At 42.8% G+C, this 15,980-nt stretch overlaps 1 protein-coding gene across 3 annotated transcripts in view; it reads right to left on the bottom strand.

Annotated features, from left to right (window-relative positions):
- Window positions 1-5,514: 5,514 nt before the first annotated feature.
- Window positions 5,515-15,980, bottom strand: part of FER1L6 (fer-1 like family member 6) — a 99,215-nt gene continuing 88,749 nt past the window's right edge. For all 3 annotated transcript variants that reach the window (XM_087825184.1, XM_087825185.1, XM_016215998.2), the window contains 7 exons: window positions 15,796-15,938; window positions 13,519-13,607; window positions 12,965-13,063; window positions 12,152-12,393; window positions 10,993-11,156; window positions 7,005-7,105; window positions 5,515-5,770 (listed from right to left, as the gene is read on the bottom strand). In XM_087825184.1, coding sequence (XP_087681310.1) covers window positions 5,587-5,770; window positions 7,005-7,105; window positions 10,993-11,156; window positions 12,152-12,393; window positions 12,965-13,063; window positions 13,519-13,607; window positions 15,796-15,938 — 1,022 coding nt within the window. In that variant the 3' untranslated portion in view covers window positions 5,515-5,586. The remainder of the gene's footprint in view (window positions 5,771-7,004; window positions 7,106-10,992; window positions 11,157-12,151; window positions 12,394-12,964; window positions 13,064-13,518; window positions 13,608-15,795; window positions 15,939-15,980) is intronic.

The raw sequence follows: 15,980 nt of genomic DNA, 5'->3' as shown, positions 1-15,980 counted from the left end.
TCTGGGATGATCAACTGCCTTCTACCCTGCCTGCTTCTTCACATAACTAATTCCCAAATCTAAGTTCTATGTCTGACTTATAAAGAGCTCAAAGAACTCAGTTAAATGTCTGCACTCCAGAGGTGTCTCAGCTTTGGGGTGGGGAGAGTCTCATTATAAGATGTGGCAAAATGAGGGGGGGAAATGTCAAAAAGATCTGGGGTAGCATGAATGATTTCTGTTACATTTTCCTAACATCAAACTTGATGATTCATGTAAAAAGAGACGTACACATGCGCCCACAGTGTGTGGAAAACACATTTCAGATATTCCAGGGGCTGTGGCTGAATCTTCAAAAATTATTAAGGACTTTTCTGACTGGAGGCAGCCCCACCTCCCTTAAATCAGTCATTGGACAGCCTCTTAAAAAGGAGAGAGCAGAAGGGCAGGAGACAGGGGTCTGGAAATCCCTGGAGTTGTGTCCTTGTCTACAAAATGAGACCATTGGGAAAATTATTGAAAAAATATACATATTATTTTGTAATCTACAATAGCATTCAGCAAACATTAGTTGTTTCTTCCTTAAATAGTAAGTGATCATTAATTTGGATACTAAGATATAGAAGACAATAAACTAGATACTTCATGAATGTTCCTCTACATCTCTCCCTAGTAAAGGATTATCTGGATGAGTCCAGTATAATTACATGGGTCCTCAAAAGCAAGAACTTTTCCAGCTGTAGTCAGAGGGAGATGTGACTGCAGAAGAAAGGGACAGAGAGATGTAATGCGAATGGCTTTGAAAACAGAGGAAGGAGCCACAAGCCAAGGAATGCCGGCGGCCTCTAGAAGTTGGAAAGGACAGGAAACAGATTCTACCCTGGACCCTCCAGGAGGAAAGGCAGCTCTGTAGACACCTTGATTTAAGTTCAGTGAAATCTGTGTTGGACTTCTGACCTATAGAACTGTATGGTAAATTTAAATTGTTTTAATCCACAGAGTTTGTTGTGATCTGTTACAGCAGCAATAGAAAACGAATACACTTGGGAGTATTACTGGTTGAAAACTTTCCTGGTCCATCTACCAGAACATTTAGAAAACAGGCCTGATCTGCCTTCCTCACTTCTCATATCCAGCTACACTCCACATCCTGTCGTTTCTACCCATAGAAATACTTGTGACACTGGCTATTATGCTTTGAGGACTGGCCTCATGCCAGGCACATGCTAGAGACTTTGCATATCTTTTCTCCAGTTTCCAGAACTCTTAATAAGAAAGTAATAATTCCCCCTTAGCAGGTGAAAAAATTGAGACTCTGAGAGATTACTTGACCTGCCCAGGTAGAAATAGTGCAGCCAAGATGAAAACTTCCCTGCTTTCTCTGGCAGGCATCTCGGGTGCTGGGAGGGAAGGGGGGTCTTACAGTGGGGTGGAGAACCTCCCCAACATTTGAGAATCTAACTCTTCCTCTCCATCCCCATGGCCATGGCCCTGCCACAGGTTCTTACCTCCCACCAGGGTTCGGCCATTCCTTCCTAAAATGTCCCCTATCTCTGTATCTCACCCCCATCAATCCACCATGCACTGTAGGCAGAGCAACTTCTCCAACGCACAACTTCTCTGCTTAAACCATCCCAGGGGTCCCCACTTTCTGCTGCATAAAGGCCAACCTTCTTAGCATAGCATTCGAAGCCCTTCACAATCTGGTTCTGGGTTCAGTTCACCCTTTGGAACTTTCTATGCTACAGATCTATCAACATGTTAGCTTTGCACTAGAATATGCCATGGGTTTTCATCACCATATATACAAACCTCGCCATATGTCAAACAAGGAAAATATAAATCAGAGATGTGAAGTTAGCTGCCATAGGTCACTCAGGCTTCTACAAAGCAGAGTCAATACTAAACCCCAAATTCCCCATTAGACCACCCTGCAGCCTTAAAGAGATCATCTCTCATCCCTCCACTTCTCTCCTCTGCCACCATTACTGAGTGAAAATAACCATCCTCTCTCATGGGGAGGAATACAATACCTTTAATCTGTTCTTCATGTGGAATGAAAATCTAATCATGCCTCTCCACGGCTTAAGAATCCTTTGCTATCCATTGCTCTTAAAGACCAAACCTTCAGGATGTGGCCCCTACAAGAACTTCCAGCCCCATTTCATGACCCCCTGCCTCTCACTTGATACTCACCTTCTTTCAGACCTCTCCACATGCCTCACTCCCTCCTGCCTCAGGGCCTTTGCACATGCTAACTTCTCTATCTGAAGTGCTCTCCTTCCTCTCCATGCTTCTCCCTCATCCTTCATGTCCCTTCAGCCATGACTTCCCCAGAAAGCCTTCCTGACTGCCAGACTAGCTGGGGGCCCTTCCCGAGATATTCTTCCTGCTCCCACTATTCTGCCCTTGTTCAGTCCTTCAGTCTGTAATTACCTGTGTGTGTGGTTATTTGATTAATGTCTTCTCTCTGTCAAACTCCACAGCTCATTAGAGCAGAGGCTTAATGTATCTGTGTACTTTTGTGTCCCCAGGGTTGACCCCTGCACCTGGAATCAGGATGGAGCCCAATATCCACTGAGTAAATAAACACCAGTGGCCCCAGCTGTGAAGTCAACCTTGTATCTGCCGTTGGTGTGTCTTTTAAGGAAAAGGGCAAGAAAGGTACCAAATGTGTCAGCTATTGGTGACACAGAATTGGCTGTCCCACGCAGTGGATTGCTTGGTGGTATTGTTGTTGCTGGTGTTAATTTTGTTGTGCTTAGTTTGGGGGAAAGGGTTCAAGTGTCAAACACATAAACAAAACCACTCTGAAACAGATTTAAGCTGTGAAAAACCTTTGATTTGCCAAATGAATAAATTTAAATTAATGTTACTTAAGAACACAACTTCTTGGGAAATGAGTTTTTAAATATTTTAATTTTTAAACTGTAGTATCTTTAGGGCCAGGGTTGCAAAATTAGGCCCAGACATTATTGTGCTTATTTTTTTTCACATGCATCACAGGCCGTAAGCAATAACCTATGTATAGAACACCAGATATAGCGGATTCCAAAATCATCCTTGCTTACCGCTTCTCGCATATTTATGACGCCATCTGATCTAAAAGCGTTTCAAATACTTGTGCTCAAGGCCTTTCGGCATTTGGACATTAAAGCAAAGTTGGTGAGCTCTGTTTAACTTTAAAGGCTTTTCCATTTTCAGCTTTTTTTTATGGTGTATGTGAACAAGGTGCATTGCTTTATCTAGAGTTGACCTGTCATTTTACTGCCCAGAATCCAGCAGAAAGTATGATGCCTTTCTTCCAACCTATCCTGATATAATACTGTTCTTTTCCTTTTCAACAACACCAAGATATACGCTGTGCTTCCCCCCCCCATTCAACAAATATTTATTAAATTCCTACTATGTGCAGAATTCTATTATAGCCATTGGGGTAGAGAGGCAAAGAATTGAAATCTCTGTCCTCATGTAGCCAACATTCTAGTAAATCATAAACCCTGGAATCCTGCTTGTACACATCAGATTCTTTTCCTGTGTGTGTGTGTGTGTGTGTGTACCTGAAACCTGTGTAATTTTATTAATTAGTGTCACCCCAATAAATTCAATAATAAAATAAGACAAAATGTTCTAATTGTTGTGCTTTTTCTTAAACCTCATGCTTGAACCATATACCCTACCTGGTGCTCTTCTTGGATACCTCATAATTTGGAGATAAAAAATATGTTGAGAAACTACTAGAATGGAAAATTCATGGCAATATTTGTCTTATATCTGTTGTATCCCCACTGCCTAGCACATGGGAGACACCCAATAAATATTTTTAATAGCATATTTATTAAATTTTTTACATTAAAAGTAATACATTTCCATCTTAGAAGTTTTAGGGGAAACAGAAAAACAAGAAAGAAAGAAAGATACAGCTACTTAAAAATAATCACTATGAACATTTTGGCACACTCTTCTACACATTTTATTTATGCATGCATATGTATTTTCTTTTTACATCACGCCATACGTAACAGCTTTCTAACCTATTTATTTTAAACCTACAATGTACTCAATGTGTATATTACATACCCTCAAGTATTTTTTACTACATTCATTATTGGGGATGTTATTCCACAGTTTATGTAACTAATTCCACGAGGAAACGTGGCCAATGCCGTAAATACTCTATTTTTCAGCACTTCAGGAAAATAGGGCATTGTGGTTACTAGGGAGTGAGTATCCAGGGCCAGAATTCAGTGAATAACACCAAGTCTAAAATCACACAGAACATGCTTCAATCTTTCTCTAATGAACCAAGGACATTCTAGAATGACTTTCCATGTGGAAGTAAACATCCTTCATTTTAGAAAAGTTACATATGTGCCAGGCTCTCTAAAGAAAACAATAGCCATAGCATTTCTGGGATGAAGAGGGGAACCCCAATCAAGCCTCCTCAATACCACCAAATGGCCCCTCACGGTAGAAAGAAGAAACGGTGGCCACATTTACTTGCATCTGAGGTTAAACATTCCAGTTCCTTTGTTCCCTTATTTTAACCGAGAACACCAGCCCCTCACTTCCACTACCTGCTTTAGATAGGGTAGCAGATCCAGACTGGGTTACTTTGAAGATCAAAGGTTCACTTTCAAGAACTGGCCCATCTGACAAGTGCGTAGGCTATTGTTTCTAAGACTGCCTTTGAAATTAATCTGTGCTTGAGAATCATGGCAGAACCTACCACCGATGGTGGTAAGACTAAGTGTTGAGTGGTGCCAAGGGTGGTCATTCATACCCCGGCCTCTGGGAACACCATATTCGGTGGGGCTTATGTATCTGGCTGAAGAGAATTCTTACTGGTACTTGGAGCTCTGCCCCTGCCCCTACACACATACACAAAATTATATTTTATATACAAAATTCCCCCTTGGAAATTGCCATAGAACATAAGTCCAAATGGATTTCTCCAGAACTCACTACTACTGATCACAAACTCCACAAATGTTGACTTTAATAGAAAACAAGCAACATCTCATCTCTAGATGGGAATTTCAACAATGAAATATTTTAAGGGATTTATATAAAGTTTCCTCCAAGCTAGTTTTGCGGCCTGAATAAGTAAATGTCTTTGTAAACTGTAAGGATTAAACAAGGTTAAGATATATGGGACAGGTTAAATACCTAGTAGTTGCTAAAATGTGCTCAGTTTATTTGCTGTAAAATTTTTATCTAAAAGAAAGTACTTCCAATAAAATCTCAGACCCAGAATTAAACATCTCAGAATAAAACCAGTGACATAAAGAAAACACTCGCCTAAGTTAAATTGAGGTCGCCATTGATTACTCTGCGGCAAAGGAGTCATTGTTTCACGCTGCCCAAGGGTGAAAACATGATTTAGAGCTTCTAAGTGTGAAAGGTGGTGGCAGGGGTCGGGTAAGGAGGGACTCCTTTCCCATCTCCCCCAAGAAGAGCTGATCTGTCCCTAGACATGGGGGCTGGTTCTTGGGCCCCCTGGGTCCACCCCACCAGCACCCAGCACAGAGCTCGTGTTCTTCTATCTTTGCAGGTGAGACGAAGAGAGGGGCAGTAGGAAGGGGGGCCCGGGTCCCCCGTGACCCTCTATGAGCCCACAACAATCTTTCGGCTGATAGCTCCCGGCAAGGTGTAGATGAAGAGGACCAGAAAGATGGTGAGGACGATCAGGATGAAAGCGATGATGATGTACTTCTTGTAATTCTTCCAGATGAGGTGGTACAGGCACTTGAAGGGGCTCACGACCCAGGAGAAGGAGGTGTCCGGGCGGCTGAGAGAGAAGCAAGAGGCAATCAGGGAGGAGGGCCCCGTGGTCCCCAGGTGGGGCTCTCTAGCCTGAGGGGGTGCTCAGGACCCCCACTCGGCAAGAGGAAGCCTAAGAACGGGACAAGATCATGTTGCCCCAAAGCAGAAGCGATCTATCACTTGGGGCAATGTTGATTCCTCACCATTTCTAGTATGGTCCGGAAGAGGGCAAGAGTCTAGTTAGAATCCAGACAGAGGCCTGAGTGCCCCCCACCTGACCAGCCCTGTCCAGCTCAAGCCCCCCCTTCCATAAAGCCCACCCTGACCATGCCAGTCCATAAGGACCCTCCTCGTTTCAAATTCCTATCTTGCCTATCACTTGACTTAGTCTCTTTTTGAACTTAACACATTTGTCTTCCACACTGTGAAAGCTGTTTTATGAGCCTGTGTGTTCTCCCTAAACAGATGGAAGGCCCCTGAAAGGCAGAGCTTATGTCTTATATTTCTTCAGTGTTTTTCAAAGTGTTCGTTTAGTAGGTACACACTGTAGGAACTCAATAAATAATTTTGAATTAAAGATAGGTTCAGAGAAGGGGACACTTACCTTGAGACATTTGAGGTATGAGGAGGGATAGCACAAATACAATTTGAAAGAGTATTTTGTATACATATTTTGTATCTGTATATATTTACTTTTTAATTGATATATAACCATGGATTAAATTGAATAGAGTAATCCTTCTAGTCATTCTACTTATTGGAATTTACTTATATTATGAAAATGGAAAAAAGGTAGATGTAAATTAAATATTCAATTATGGGGTGGCAACCAGTTCAGTTATGGAATATTCCATAACCATTAAAATCCTAATTGTGATGGCTGTGAAAACCAAGCAAAACTTTTTAGCAAAGAATGAAACATGAAGACAATTTTGTACGCATGATTGGCAGAGTAGAAAAAAATTCATGTGCCATTCACATTCACATAAAAATGAGTAAAAAATATATGAAATTAGTCTAGAAATGCCTCTGTGGTAGTATTACAGAAGAGTGCCCTCTCCATTTGCCTCTGTATTGATTTTTAGAATATTTTTCAATGATAGAAACAGAAAGCCATGTGGAATGGATGGCACCCCTTGGCTGCCTCCTGGCTTCCCAGTTCTCCCCGAGGGGGTCTCTAGAGAAATGGCCCATCCTCCGGTATGGAGACTGCAAAGAGTCTTTCGCATTTCTGATGCTTGCACCCCAACTCCACTCACTTGGGCTTGGCCAGGGGCTCTGGCTCCTTGCGTGCCTTTCCGACAGGATTCTTCTCAGCTTCTTCTGCAGTGACCAGGTGGAATTCAGCTTCAACCTTTCCCTGCACAAAGACGAAAGGCTCAATTTGTAGTCACAAAGATCTGCTGGGACATCGCCAACCTTCTAGAAGAGTGTTATCATGTGGGAGATTGCTGGGAATATTTTGACTATCCTACTGCTTTATTTTGAGAAATATTGTCAGCTTTTTGGTCCTGGGAGAAGCCATTTTTATGATGAACAATAAAAGCTCTGAAATGATGTTACTGTTGAGTTTTTTGAAGAGAGACTCCCACATGTACACAAATGCACATATACTCAGTCACATGTGCTATTTAATTTGTAATCATTTAATATCTGAAGAAATATTAATTATGGAAATGCACAGTAACTAGAAAGGGGACTGCCTACTTGAGTGGTAGAACCCTTTGGAATCTGCTAGTCTTTCCTCTCTGTCACTGATCCTCAGGAGGAAATAGGTGAATGTGTCCCTACATTTGCTGTGCGGCTTTTCCAAAGTCCTTCATTGCTTTTGCTGTCCCTACTACTTGTTTTATAATTATCCTTTTATTATACCACGTGTGATGTAAGTCTTGGGTTATCAAAGAACGAGACAGGACCTCTGCAAAAGGCAATAGTCATTCTTTCTTTATTCATTCATTCACTGCAGACTGGTGTGGCCACTGTGGAAAGCAGTGTGGAAGGTCCTCAAAAAATAAAAAATGGAACTGCCGTTTGACCCAGTGATCCCACTTCTGGGAATGTATCTTAAGAAACCCGAAACATCAATCAGAATGAATTTATGCACCCTATGCTCATATCGGCACAATTTACAACAGCTAAGATCTGGAAACAGCCCAAGTGCCCATCAGTAGATGAGTGGATAAAAAAGCATTGAGTGGAACATTTATACTATGGAATACTGTGCAGCTGTGTGAGAGAGGGGTCTCTTACTCTTTGAGACAACATGAATGGACCTGGAGATTACTATGCTAAGCGAAATAAGCCAGACAGAGAAAGACAAATATCACATGATCTCATTTCTATGGGAAATCTAATGAATAAAATGAACTGATGAACAAAATAGATCCAGAGACACAGAAGCATGGAACAGACTGACAAATCTCAGAGGGAAGGTGGGGATGGGGGGGGGGGGGAGATTAATAAAAGAACTTCTATGCATATATAGCCCAGGGACACAGACAGGTGAAGTCCTGGGGTGGGGCAGGAGCTGGGCAGAGGGGGGCAAATAGGGGAAAATGGGGGACATCTCTAATACTCTCAGCAATTAAAAAAAAATTATAGTTGTTACCTTTGTCTCTATTTCATGGATAGAAACACATAATTTAATGAGAAATATATCCTGTCCATGCAGAAACACCCAGAGATGTCCCAAGTACCCATATTCCCACAGGAAAAAAAAAATGCAAAGAAAAGGGAGGCAGAGATTATACAATTAATTCTTCCCTAGGCTCAGGAGTCATCAGATAGCATCATGAAGAGCCTGTCCCTTTTTCCCTGTGCCACCTGAGCGGTCGCAAAGCATTTACTTGGTGTCATAAAGGCAGCAGGGGGAAGATGTTTACTGACATATTCTGATAAATGCTGCTCCTCGCCCGTATCTCTCCACACAGAGGGTTCCAAGTCCCATTTCAGTCATCAGCATTCAACCAAGCCCCAGGTAAAGGTCTGAAGCTAATCATAGCCTCCAAATGTAATTTAAAATCAGAGCTAGAAAAAAATGGACAGTTTGAGAGACTATCTATTAACCTAATGACACCTCAGGATGGAAAGAAAGGTCCTGAAAAGACCAGATTTGTCGTTACTGCACATGCTATTTATGGGCTGCAGGCTTCACCATGTCAGAGCGATGTGGGGGGAGGCTGAGCGCCACCGTGTTCAGGTCAGACACGTCTTCTCCAGCAACAATGCTGCTGATTAAAACACAGGCCTTGCTGGCACGAGAGGAGGCCTGCTCCTGCAGTAGCTCCTACATGCATGCTGGCTAACCGGTTAGGAAGAGGAGCACACGCACACAGATATACACACCTATACATATATGTGCACGCACGTATGTACGTGTGAGTGTGTGCGCTTTATCTTATATCATCATACGCTAGACCTAGGAATTCCATTTCTGGGTAGCTAAAATTAAGGAAATAATTCAAAACCTTTCTGGCCCTAGGCAGTTTGCTCAGTGGTTAGAGCGTCGGCCCTCAGACCGAAGGATCTCGGGTTCGATTCCAGTCAAGGGCACGTGCCTCGGTTGTAGGCTGGATTCCCGGCCCTGGTCGGGGAGCATGTGCAGGAGGGAGGCAACCAGGCGATGCCTCTCTCTCACATCGATGTTTCTCTCTCTCTCCCTCTCTCTCTCTTTCTCTCTCTCTCTCTCTCTCAAAAGCCATGGAAAAAATATCTTCAGGTGAGGATTAAAAAAATAATAAAAAAATAAAAGCTTTCTGCATGAGGCATATTCGTTATTCTTTGGGATGTTCAAACTGTCCCACTTGTCACAAGGAGCTGTCCCAGACTCACCCTGTGTTTTATCTGCCCTAGGTCTGGAGTTAGCCTTTTCAAAGACTCCTGGTTTCCTTTAGTAGGACCTGTATTCAGAAACCAGGATCCAGGTGTTAGGAGTCTTCTTTCCTACTGGGTGATTTTTACCTTTTCAACATCTTTTGTTCTTGAAAAATTCATATTCTGCCCTGCTTGACCCCTCACCTCCCCGGGAGAGAATTAAATCCCCTGTGCTCTCTCTCCCTCGCCTGTGACTGACACTTTGAGTGCCCATGCACGACTGCACTGCTGACAATCTGTTCCCCTCGCTGGACTCTGAGCCGGCTGCGGGCAGAGGCCACGAGCACTTCATTCCTGCGTTCATCCTCTTATCAGCCACTTCACTGACTGAGCATCTAGTGTGCGCTAAGCTGCGGACCAGACTGAGTCCAGCAGCCGCCACACAGCAAACCCTCGATAAGTACCCAGGACAATGGGGAAGAGTGAGCCTGCCTGGAGCTTCCTTCTCTTCACCAATTTCACCTCTGGGGGGGGGGGGGGGAGGCTTGGGGTTACATTGATAATGGAGGGGAGATAAAAATTCCCAGCTAACAGAGTAAGACCAGACAGCACGGAGTCAGGCTGCAGCTGCCATTCACCCAGTCTGATTCAAAGGGCATCTGTGCCTCTCACCCACTGGGCCCCGGAAGCAGAGAGAGAGAGAAATAGCTCTCTACTCAGACCTGCTACCAGAAGGGTCCTGACCTGGGTGTGCTTCTGCCACTGGGCACCGGAGCAGAGGGGAGAGCATGCTCGCCCCAAGAGGAGGCCAGAGCAGAGAAAGAGGCTACCGATGCAGCTCAGCCCCTTTTCTCAACTTCAAAGATCATTTAAGTCATCCCTCCCCCTTACAGAAGCAGTGGGAAAGGGCAGAAGAAGCTTTCTTCCGGTATTTGTGAAAGGTCTGAATTCCTACAGTGTGTGCCACACGGTAGGACCACGGTGGCAGGCAGAGAAAGGCATAAATGGCTCTCCCTGCGGTCACTCTCTCCAGGAAGTTTCCAAAGGATGGATCACTTTTTAAACTGAGTCTCATGTTTGAGGGCGAAAGGATGAGATATTTATATAAAACTTCACATCAGTCAGGACTTGATGCTTAATTTCAAGAAATGTTGAAAAAAACAAAAAAACACTAATGCCAGTGGCATAAGTTCAAGCCAAAAGGACAGAAAACCACCCTGACAGAGAGAGCTATTAAATCAAGAATGCTGAAATACGGGAAGCTTAATGCATTTACAGTGTTCAGAATTCTTGCTTCTCAGCAGAACCTTTGCCCTAAAGGGCTCTGTGTCATCCACTGCAAGGCACTTCACTTGAGGTTTGCAAAATTACTCATTTAAGAAGCATAATGTTCCCTGGGTTCCCCCAAGCCCATCTCCTACAGCTGTCACTTACTGTGAGTTCTTTGCTTTTAGCAAAAGGCCACCAGCCCCGCACACGCTTTTGCTGGAATATAGAGATTTTGCTCTCCTCACTTGCATTTTCAAACTTGGTGAGATCACAGGCTTTGGCAGACTTGGCTGCCCGGGGGAAACTATTGAGGTTCATTTCCAGGGAGCCTGTGAAGAGATGCCCATAGCAGTTATGGAAGGGCTTTTGAAATCAATTACCATTATTCACTCATTCATTCATTCATTCATTCATTCATTCATTCATTCATTCATCCAACATACCTCCATCTATTCATTCATTCATTCATTCATCATCCATCAATAATCCATTCATCCATCCATCCCTCACTAGGCATTCAGTCAGCACCATATTAGATCGCTAACATGTGCTAGGTATTGGGGTACAAATACGACCAAGACATGTTTGGTGCCCTCAAAGCATTAGTAATGTGGTAGCAGGTAGGAGACAAGCGCAGAGCTACAATGTGAAATTTCAAGCCACAGTTTCAGGTGTCATTGCTGCTGGGCATCTCTGCTCCCTGGTTGCAGTCCGAATCACATGCCCATCTTCTGAGCCTTCCCCTGCCTTGGCATAGATCAGTCTATGAGAACCCCCTTCTCCCATCACACCTCCCTCTTTGAGTTCACTAAACCCTCCAGGTCGGGGATTTTTTCTTACAGTCTATGCAACTCACTAAATATTCTACTATGTTTAATGGCTGCAGGGTTATCACTTATTGGCTACTTACGATGTATGAGGCACTGTGCCTAGTTTTTAAATTATATTATCACATATACAGCTCCCAATACCCTTGAGATAATACTGAGTAATACTGAGATACGCAATATTATTATCCCCATTTTTACAATGGAGGCAAACTGAGGCACAGCATGAACCACTAATTAGCTCAAAATTTAACAGCTTCTTCGTGGTAGAGCAAAGATCAATCTAACTCTGTTTGAATATGTCTCTTCCACCATATGGAAGCAACATAACTCATTCAGCCAATCCCCTATGAATGGCTCTTTGGAGTGCTTCCAACTTTTCACTAACATAAATAGCACTGAAATCACTACCCTTGTAGCAAAATCAGAGCAAGCTCCCCCAAACCTGGGACACAACCCTTAGCATTCATATGAGCTTGACGAAGCCAATGGCTTACCCAGAAAGTCATCCGAGGACAGCCTTTCAAAATCCCAAACCTGGAGCACCAACACAGCTGGCGTCTTACACTCCATCTTCTCTAAGGAAAAGATGTTCTCCCTCTTGGTGATGACCATTTGCTTCTCAGCTGGGAGATACTGGAACGGAAACAGGAAGCGCCAGTTGAAGTTCCCCTCACCAGTGAGGGAGTTGTAATGCACGTCTGTCTCCTGCTTGTCATCTTCCAGGCCCTTTATCCACCTGAATAAAGGCAGAAGAAGAATTAAACACATTATTCAGGCACCAGTATAACCGAGAGTGACTTAGCTAGTTGTAATGTGGTCATAGATCATAGCTTTAAGATTATGACATAGTTAGGGGCAAGAGAGATATAAAATCCTTAGTTCCCGGAGTCCTAGGTTTTCTTATCAGCAGAACTAGCAAATGGGAAGTTCTAAGTTTTAGCATTTGTATTAGTCTTACTATCTTCTTATCATTTAACCTTTCTTTGATAGCACCACATCTCTCTACTTTCTTCAGGTGTAAATGTATTTTGATGTCACTCAAAAAGTCTAAGTATCCAATATTTAAACTTAAAGAGACCTTTATATAATAATATTTTTCACAAAAATATTTTCATAAGATAATAATTCTTAACAAAATGACCAAATAAGACAAATGTTTGACAAAGAAAGTGTCCTCATCTAACAAGGTAAGATGAACTCCTTTTGTGGGATGTGGGTGGAGTAGCTTCGGTAGGCACAGGTTTGGTTAGGGGTTAAGGAGGTGAGGAGGGAAGGCTAGGAAGGATGGAGTTTGTTGATGACCTTACCCTTTAACATAAATATCGCTTGACTTTTGTCCTGTGAAGATATTCTCATCCTCTAAAATGACATCTTCAGTGTTCCAGATGGTTACTCTCAATTCATACCTGGAATAAGGGAAGGCAGCATTAGGTTGAAAACTATGAACACTGAGTCAACAGGTGTCTATGGGATTCTGGTATTGCTTTGAGTCTGTAAGTTTCCTCAACTTCACCAAGTTCAAAAACAACGTTCAAAAACAACACTTAAGGTCTTGGCTTCATCAAAACCAAGTGTCCCAGCTGAAATCACCAAGGACATGAATTTCTCTGAGAAGATCCTCCTTCCATTAACCAATGTTTTTAAGAATGTTGAAGCTCAATAGTAGCTCCTACCATAAAACAGGGGCCGCCATTCCAATCTTTACACTCACCTCCTGCTGTAATTGGTCAGGCAGAAAGTGGGGTATACTTATCAGGTGGTAATTGATCAATGTAACACATGACACACCAGATCAAATGTCAAGATCTTTTAGTCGGCTACCGTGATCTCTTCCCTGAAGGTAGGGCTGCAGCTGACTTACCCTTTGGGTTGCCTTGGTGAAATGTCAACAGGGGGTCCAGGCTGAGGCATATCTTTGGGAAACATGTCCACCCACATCTGCAGGCGGCCCTTGTTAAGAAAAGAAAACCTCCTTTAGCTTTGGGGGGGTGCATACCACATGAGCAATTGATCATTCATGGTTTTAATAGATCTTTTTACTAGAAATGGATATTAGATACAGCTTGGTAGTTTTATACATTTTTAGAATATTTGTTGACAAATGCAGAACTGACATTTTAATTAAGAATAAATCAGCATATATTAAGAGCAGGAAAAGGGCAAGCGAATGCTTATTGAGCATCTGCTCTGGTAGACACAGAGCTATGCGCTTGATAAGCATTACCCCATTAACTCTTCCAATATCCCCACTGGGTAGATGTTATTATTCCTACTTAGCCAATGAGCAAATATCTTGCCCACGCTCACACAGACAATATGAAGTAGAGTCTGGATTCAACCCTTGTCTGTTGACTCCAGAGACTATGCTTTTTCTATAAACTCCTAAAGGTTAAAAAGATGATAATACTCTCCATTAGAAGTACCATGCTTTATTGTTTCCAGGGTACCTGAACATCCATTACCTCCATTAAATGCTCACCCTAGCCACATTTCTGTGTTACACATAAACTAAAGCTGAGAAGTCAAAGAAATAATCTGAAGTCCTGTGGCTGATTAGTGCAGAACAGGGCCTCCCATTCATTGCCTTGAACTCCATACATCATGTTTGCCCCTGCTGCAAGGGATTTAGGAACCCATGTGAGGAGAAGGTCTGGTTGGTTCCATGCTCAACATTCTCAGTTCTGTCAGCTCAGGCAAGAAGGTCTGGGCTGGAGTGGTCAGGGGTTATTTTATAAGAAGGAAGTAGGGCATCCACTAGAATGGGAAGCATATTCATAAAATAAGTGGGACAGAATGCTTTTGTTAGAGGAAAAAAACACTTTCCAAGGGAAGAGACAATATAAGAAAAGCTTTAGCATTTGGGAAGAGAAGAACCAATTCAGTGGAAGATTACAGTCCTGGAGAAAAGTGGGATGATTTATTCTCTAAAGATATATCAACATTCAGCTTTGATTAAAAAACAAAAAAAGCCACATCTGACAGGCAAAATCAAGGACACCAGTAACTAAGTGATTTCAAACATCCTAGTCAATTTCAGGAAACACTCACAAGCTTCTACATATGATAAAGGTTTCCCCTTTCGAGGCATTCCCTGACACATGCCATCACTAGGTTATACGCCAACACTGCTGGGGTGGGTAGCAAGGTGGGCTTTCCTGGCCCATTGTAGTCCCACGTTCATGTGCTTTTCCCAAGTTACACAGTGAGTCTAGTGCTGGGACAGGACTAGGGACTTAAACTGCCTGGGTTAAATCGAAACTCTACTTATCAGCTGAGTAACTTTGAACAAGTTATTTAAACTCTCTGAACCTCAATTTCCTCATCTTAAAAAGATCATACTAAGTACATCATGAGGCTATATTAAGGAATGACTAAGGTGACCCACACAGCCCTGTTTGCCTAGGAAAGTCCTTTGTAGCAGCATATTAATAGTGACCTCTTCCACTCTCAAAATGGACACAGTTTGGATAAACAATTCTGATCATTCCAATTATGCGAGACCATTTAAGTAAAGGACCTGATGCTCAGAAGTCTCTTAATAAAGTTTATCTTCTCTTCCCTTCTAAGTCCTAACCCGGATTTCTAGTTATTTTTTCTACCCAGTTTCTTCTGGCTGGTTCTTCAAGGTAAGCTGCCATCTATTGCTTCCATGGGAAAACTAGTGGACTGTGTGGTTACTGATAGCTTTTTGGGCAAGGACTTGAACGTATCCAATGTGTTTTGAAATTTTTCAAATGTCAGAATTCTTCCAAAAGAGTTTGGCAGCTCAAATAGTAAAAAAGAAAAAGCACTGAGTCCAACACTGACTCTAGGGCAGAGTTGCTCGACCTTGACATTACTGACACTTCGGGCTGAATGATGGATTCTTTGTTGTGAGCAGCTGTCCTGTGCAGTGTAGGATGTTTAATAGGATCCTGACCTCTACCCACTAGATGTCAGTGGCACCTCTACCCACTTGAGACAACCAAAAATATTTCCAGACATTGCTAAATGTCCTAGGGCAGGGCAGTGTGTATGTCACAATTGTCTCTGTTTGAGAACAACTATTCTAGGGCATAAAAGATTGATTTTTAGGGAAAAAGTCACATTTCTTGGGGAGGAACACTCCTATTGGGGCCAGAACCGTCTTGGCCATTACCTGCTCCATTCCTGGCTTATCCTTGTGGTACAGTGGCCGGGTTTCTATGTGTTCAGGAACCAGCCTGCATCCAACCTCCGGGATATCATCCCAAGAGTGTAAAACCTTGAGGGCCAAGTGCTCGTAAGACTCCACCGTTTCATCTGCATGGAAGAAAGAAAAATAAAGAGACTCGTCAGCTGGCT

Source organism: Miniopterus natalensis, chromosome 16 (assembly GCF_054644295.1).
Source record: "Miniopterus natalensis isolate mMinNat1 chromosome 16, mMinNat1.hap1, whole genome shotgun sequence".
In the NCBI taxonomy this organism is placed as follows: domain Eukaryota; kingdom Metazoa; phylum Chordata; class Mammalia; order Chiroptera; family Miniopteridae; genus Miniopterus; species Miniopterus natalensis.
The sequence above is the reverse complement of the archived record's forward strand: the minus strand, read 5'-3'. Positions and strand labels throughout refer to the sequence as shown.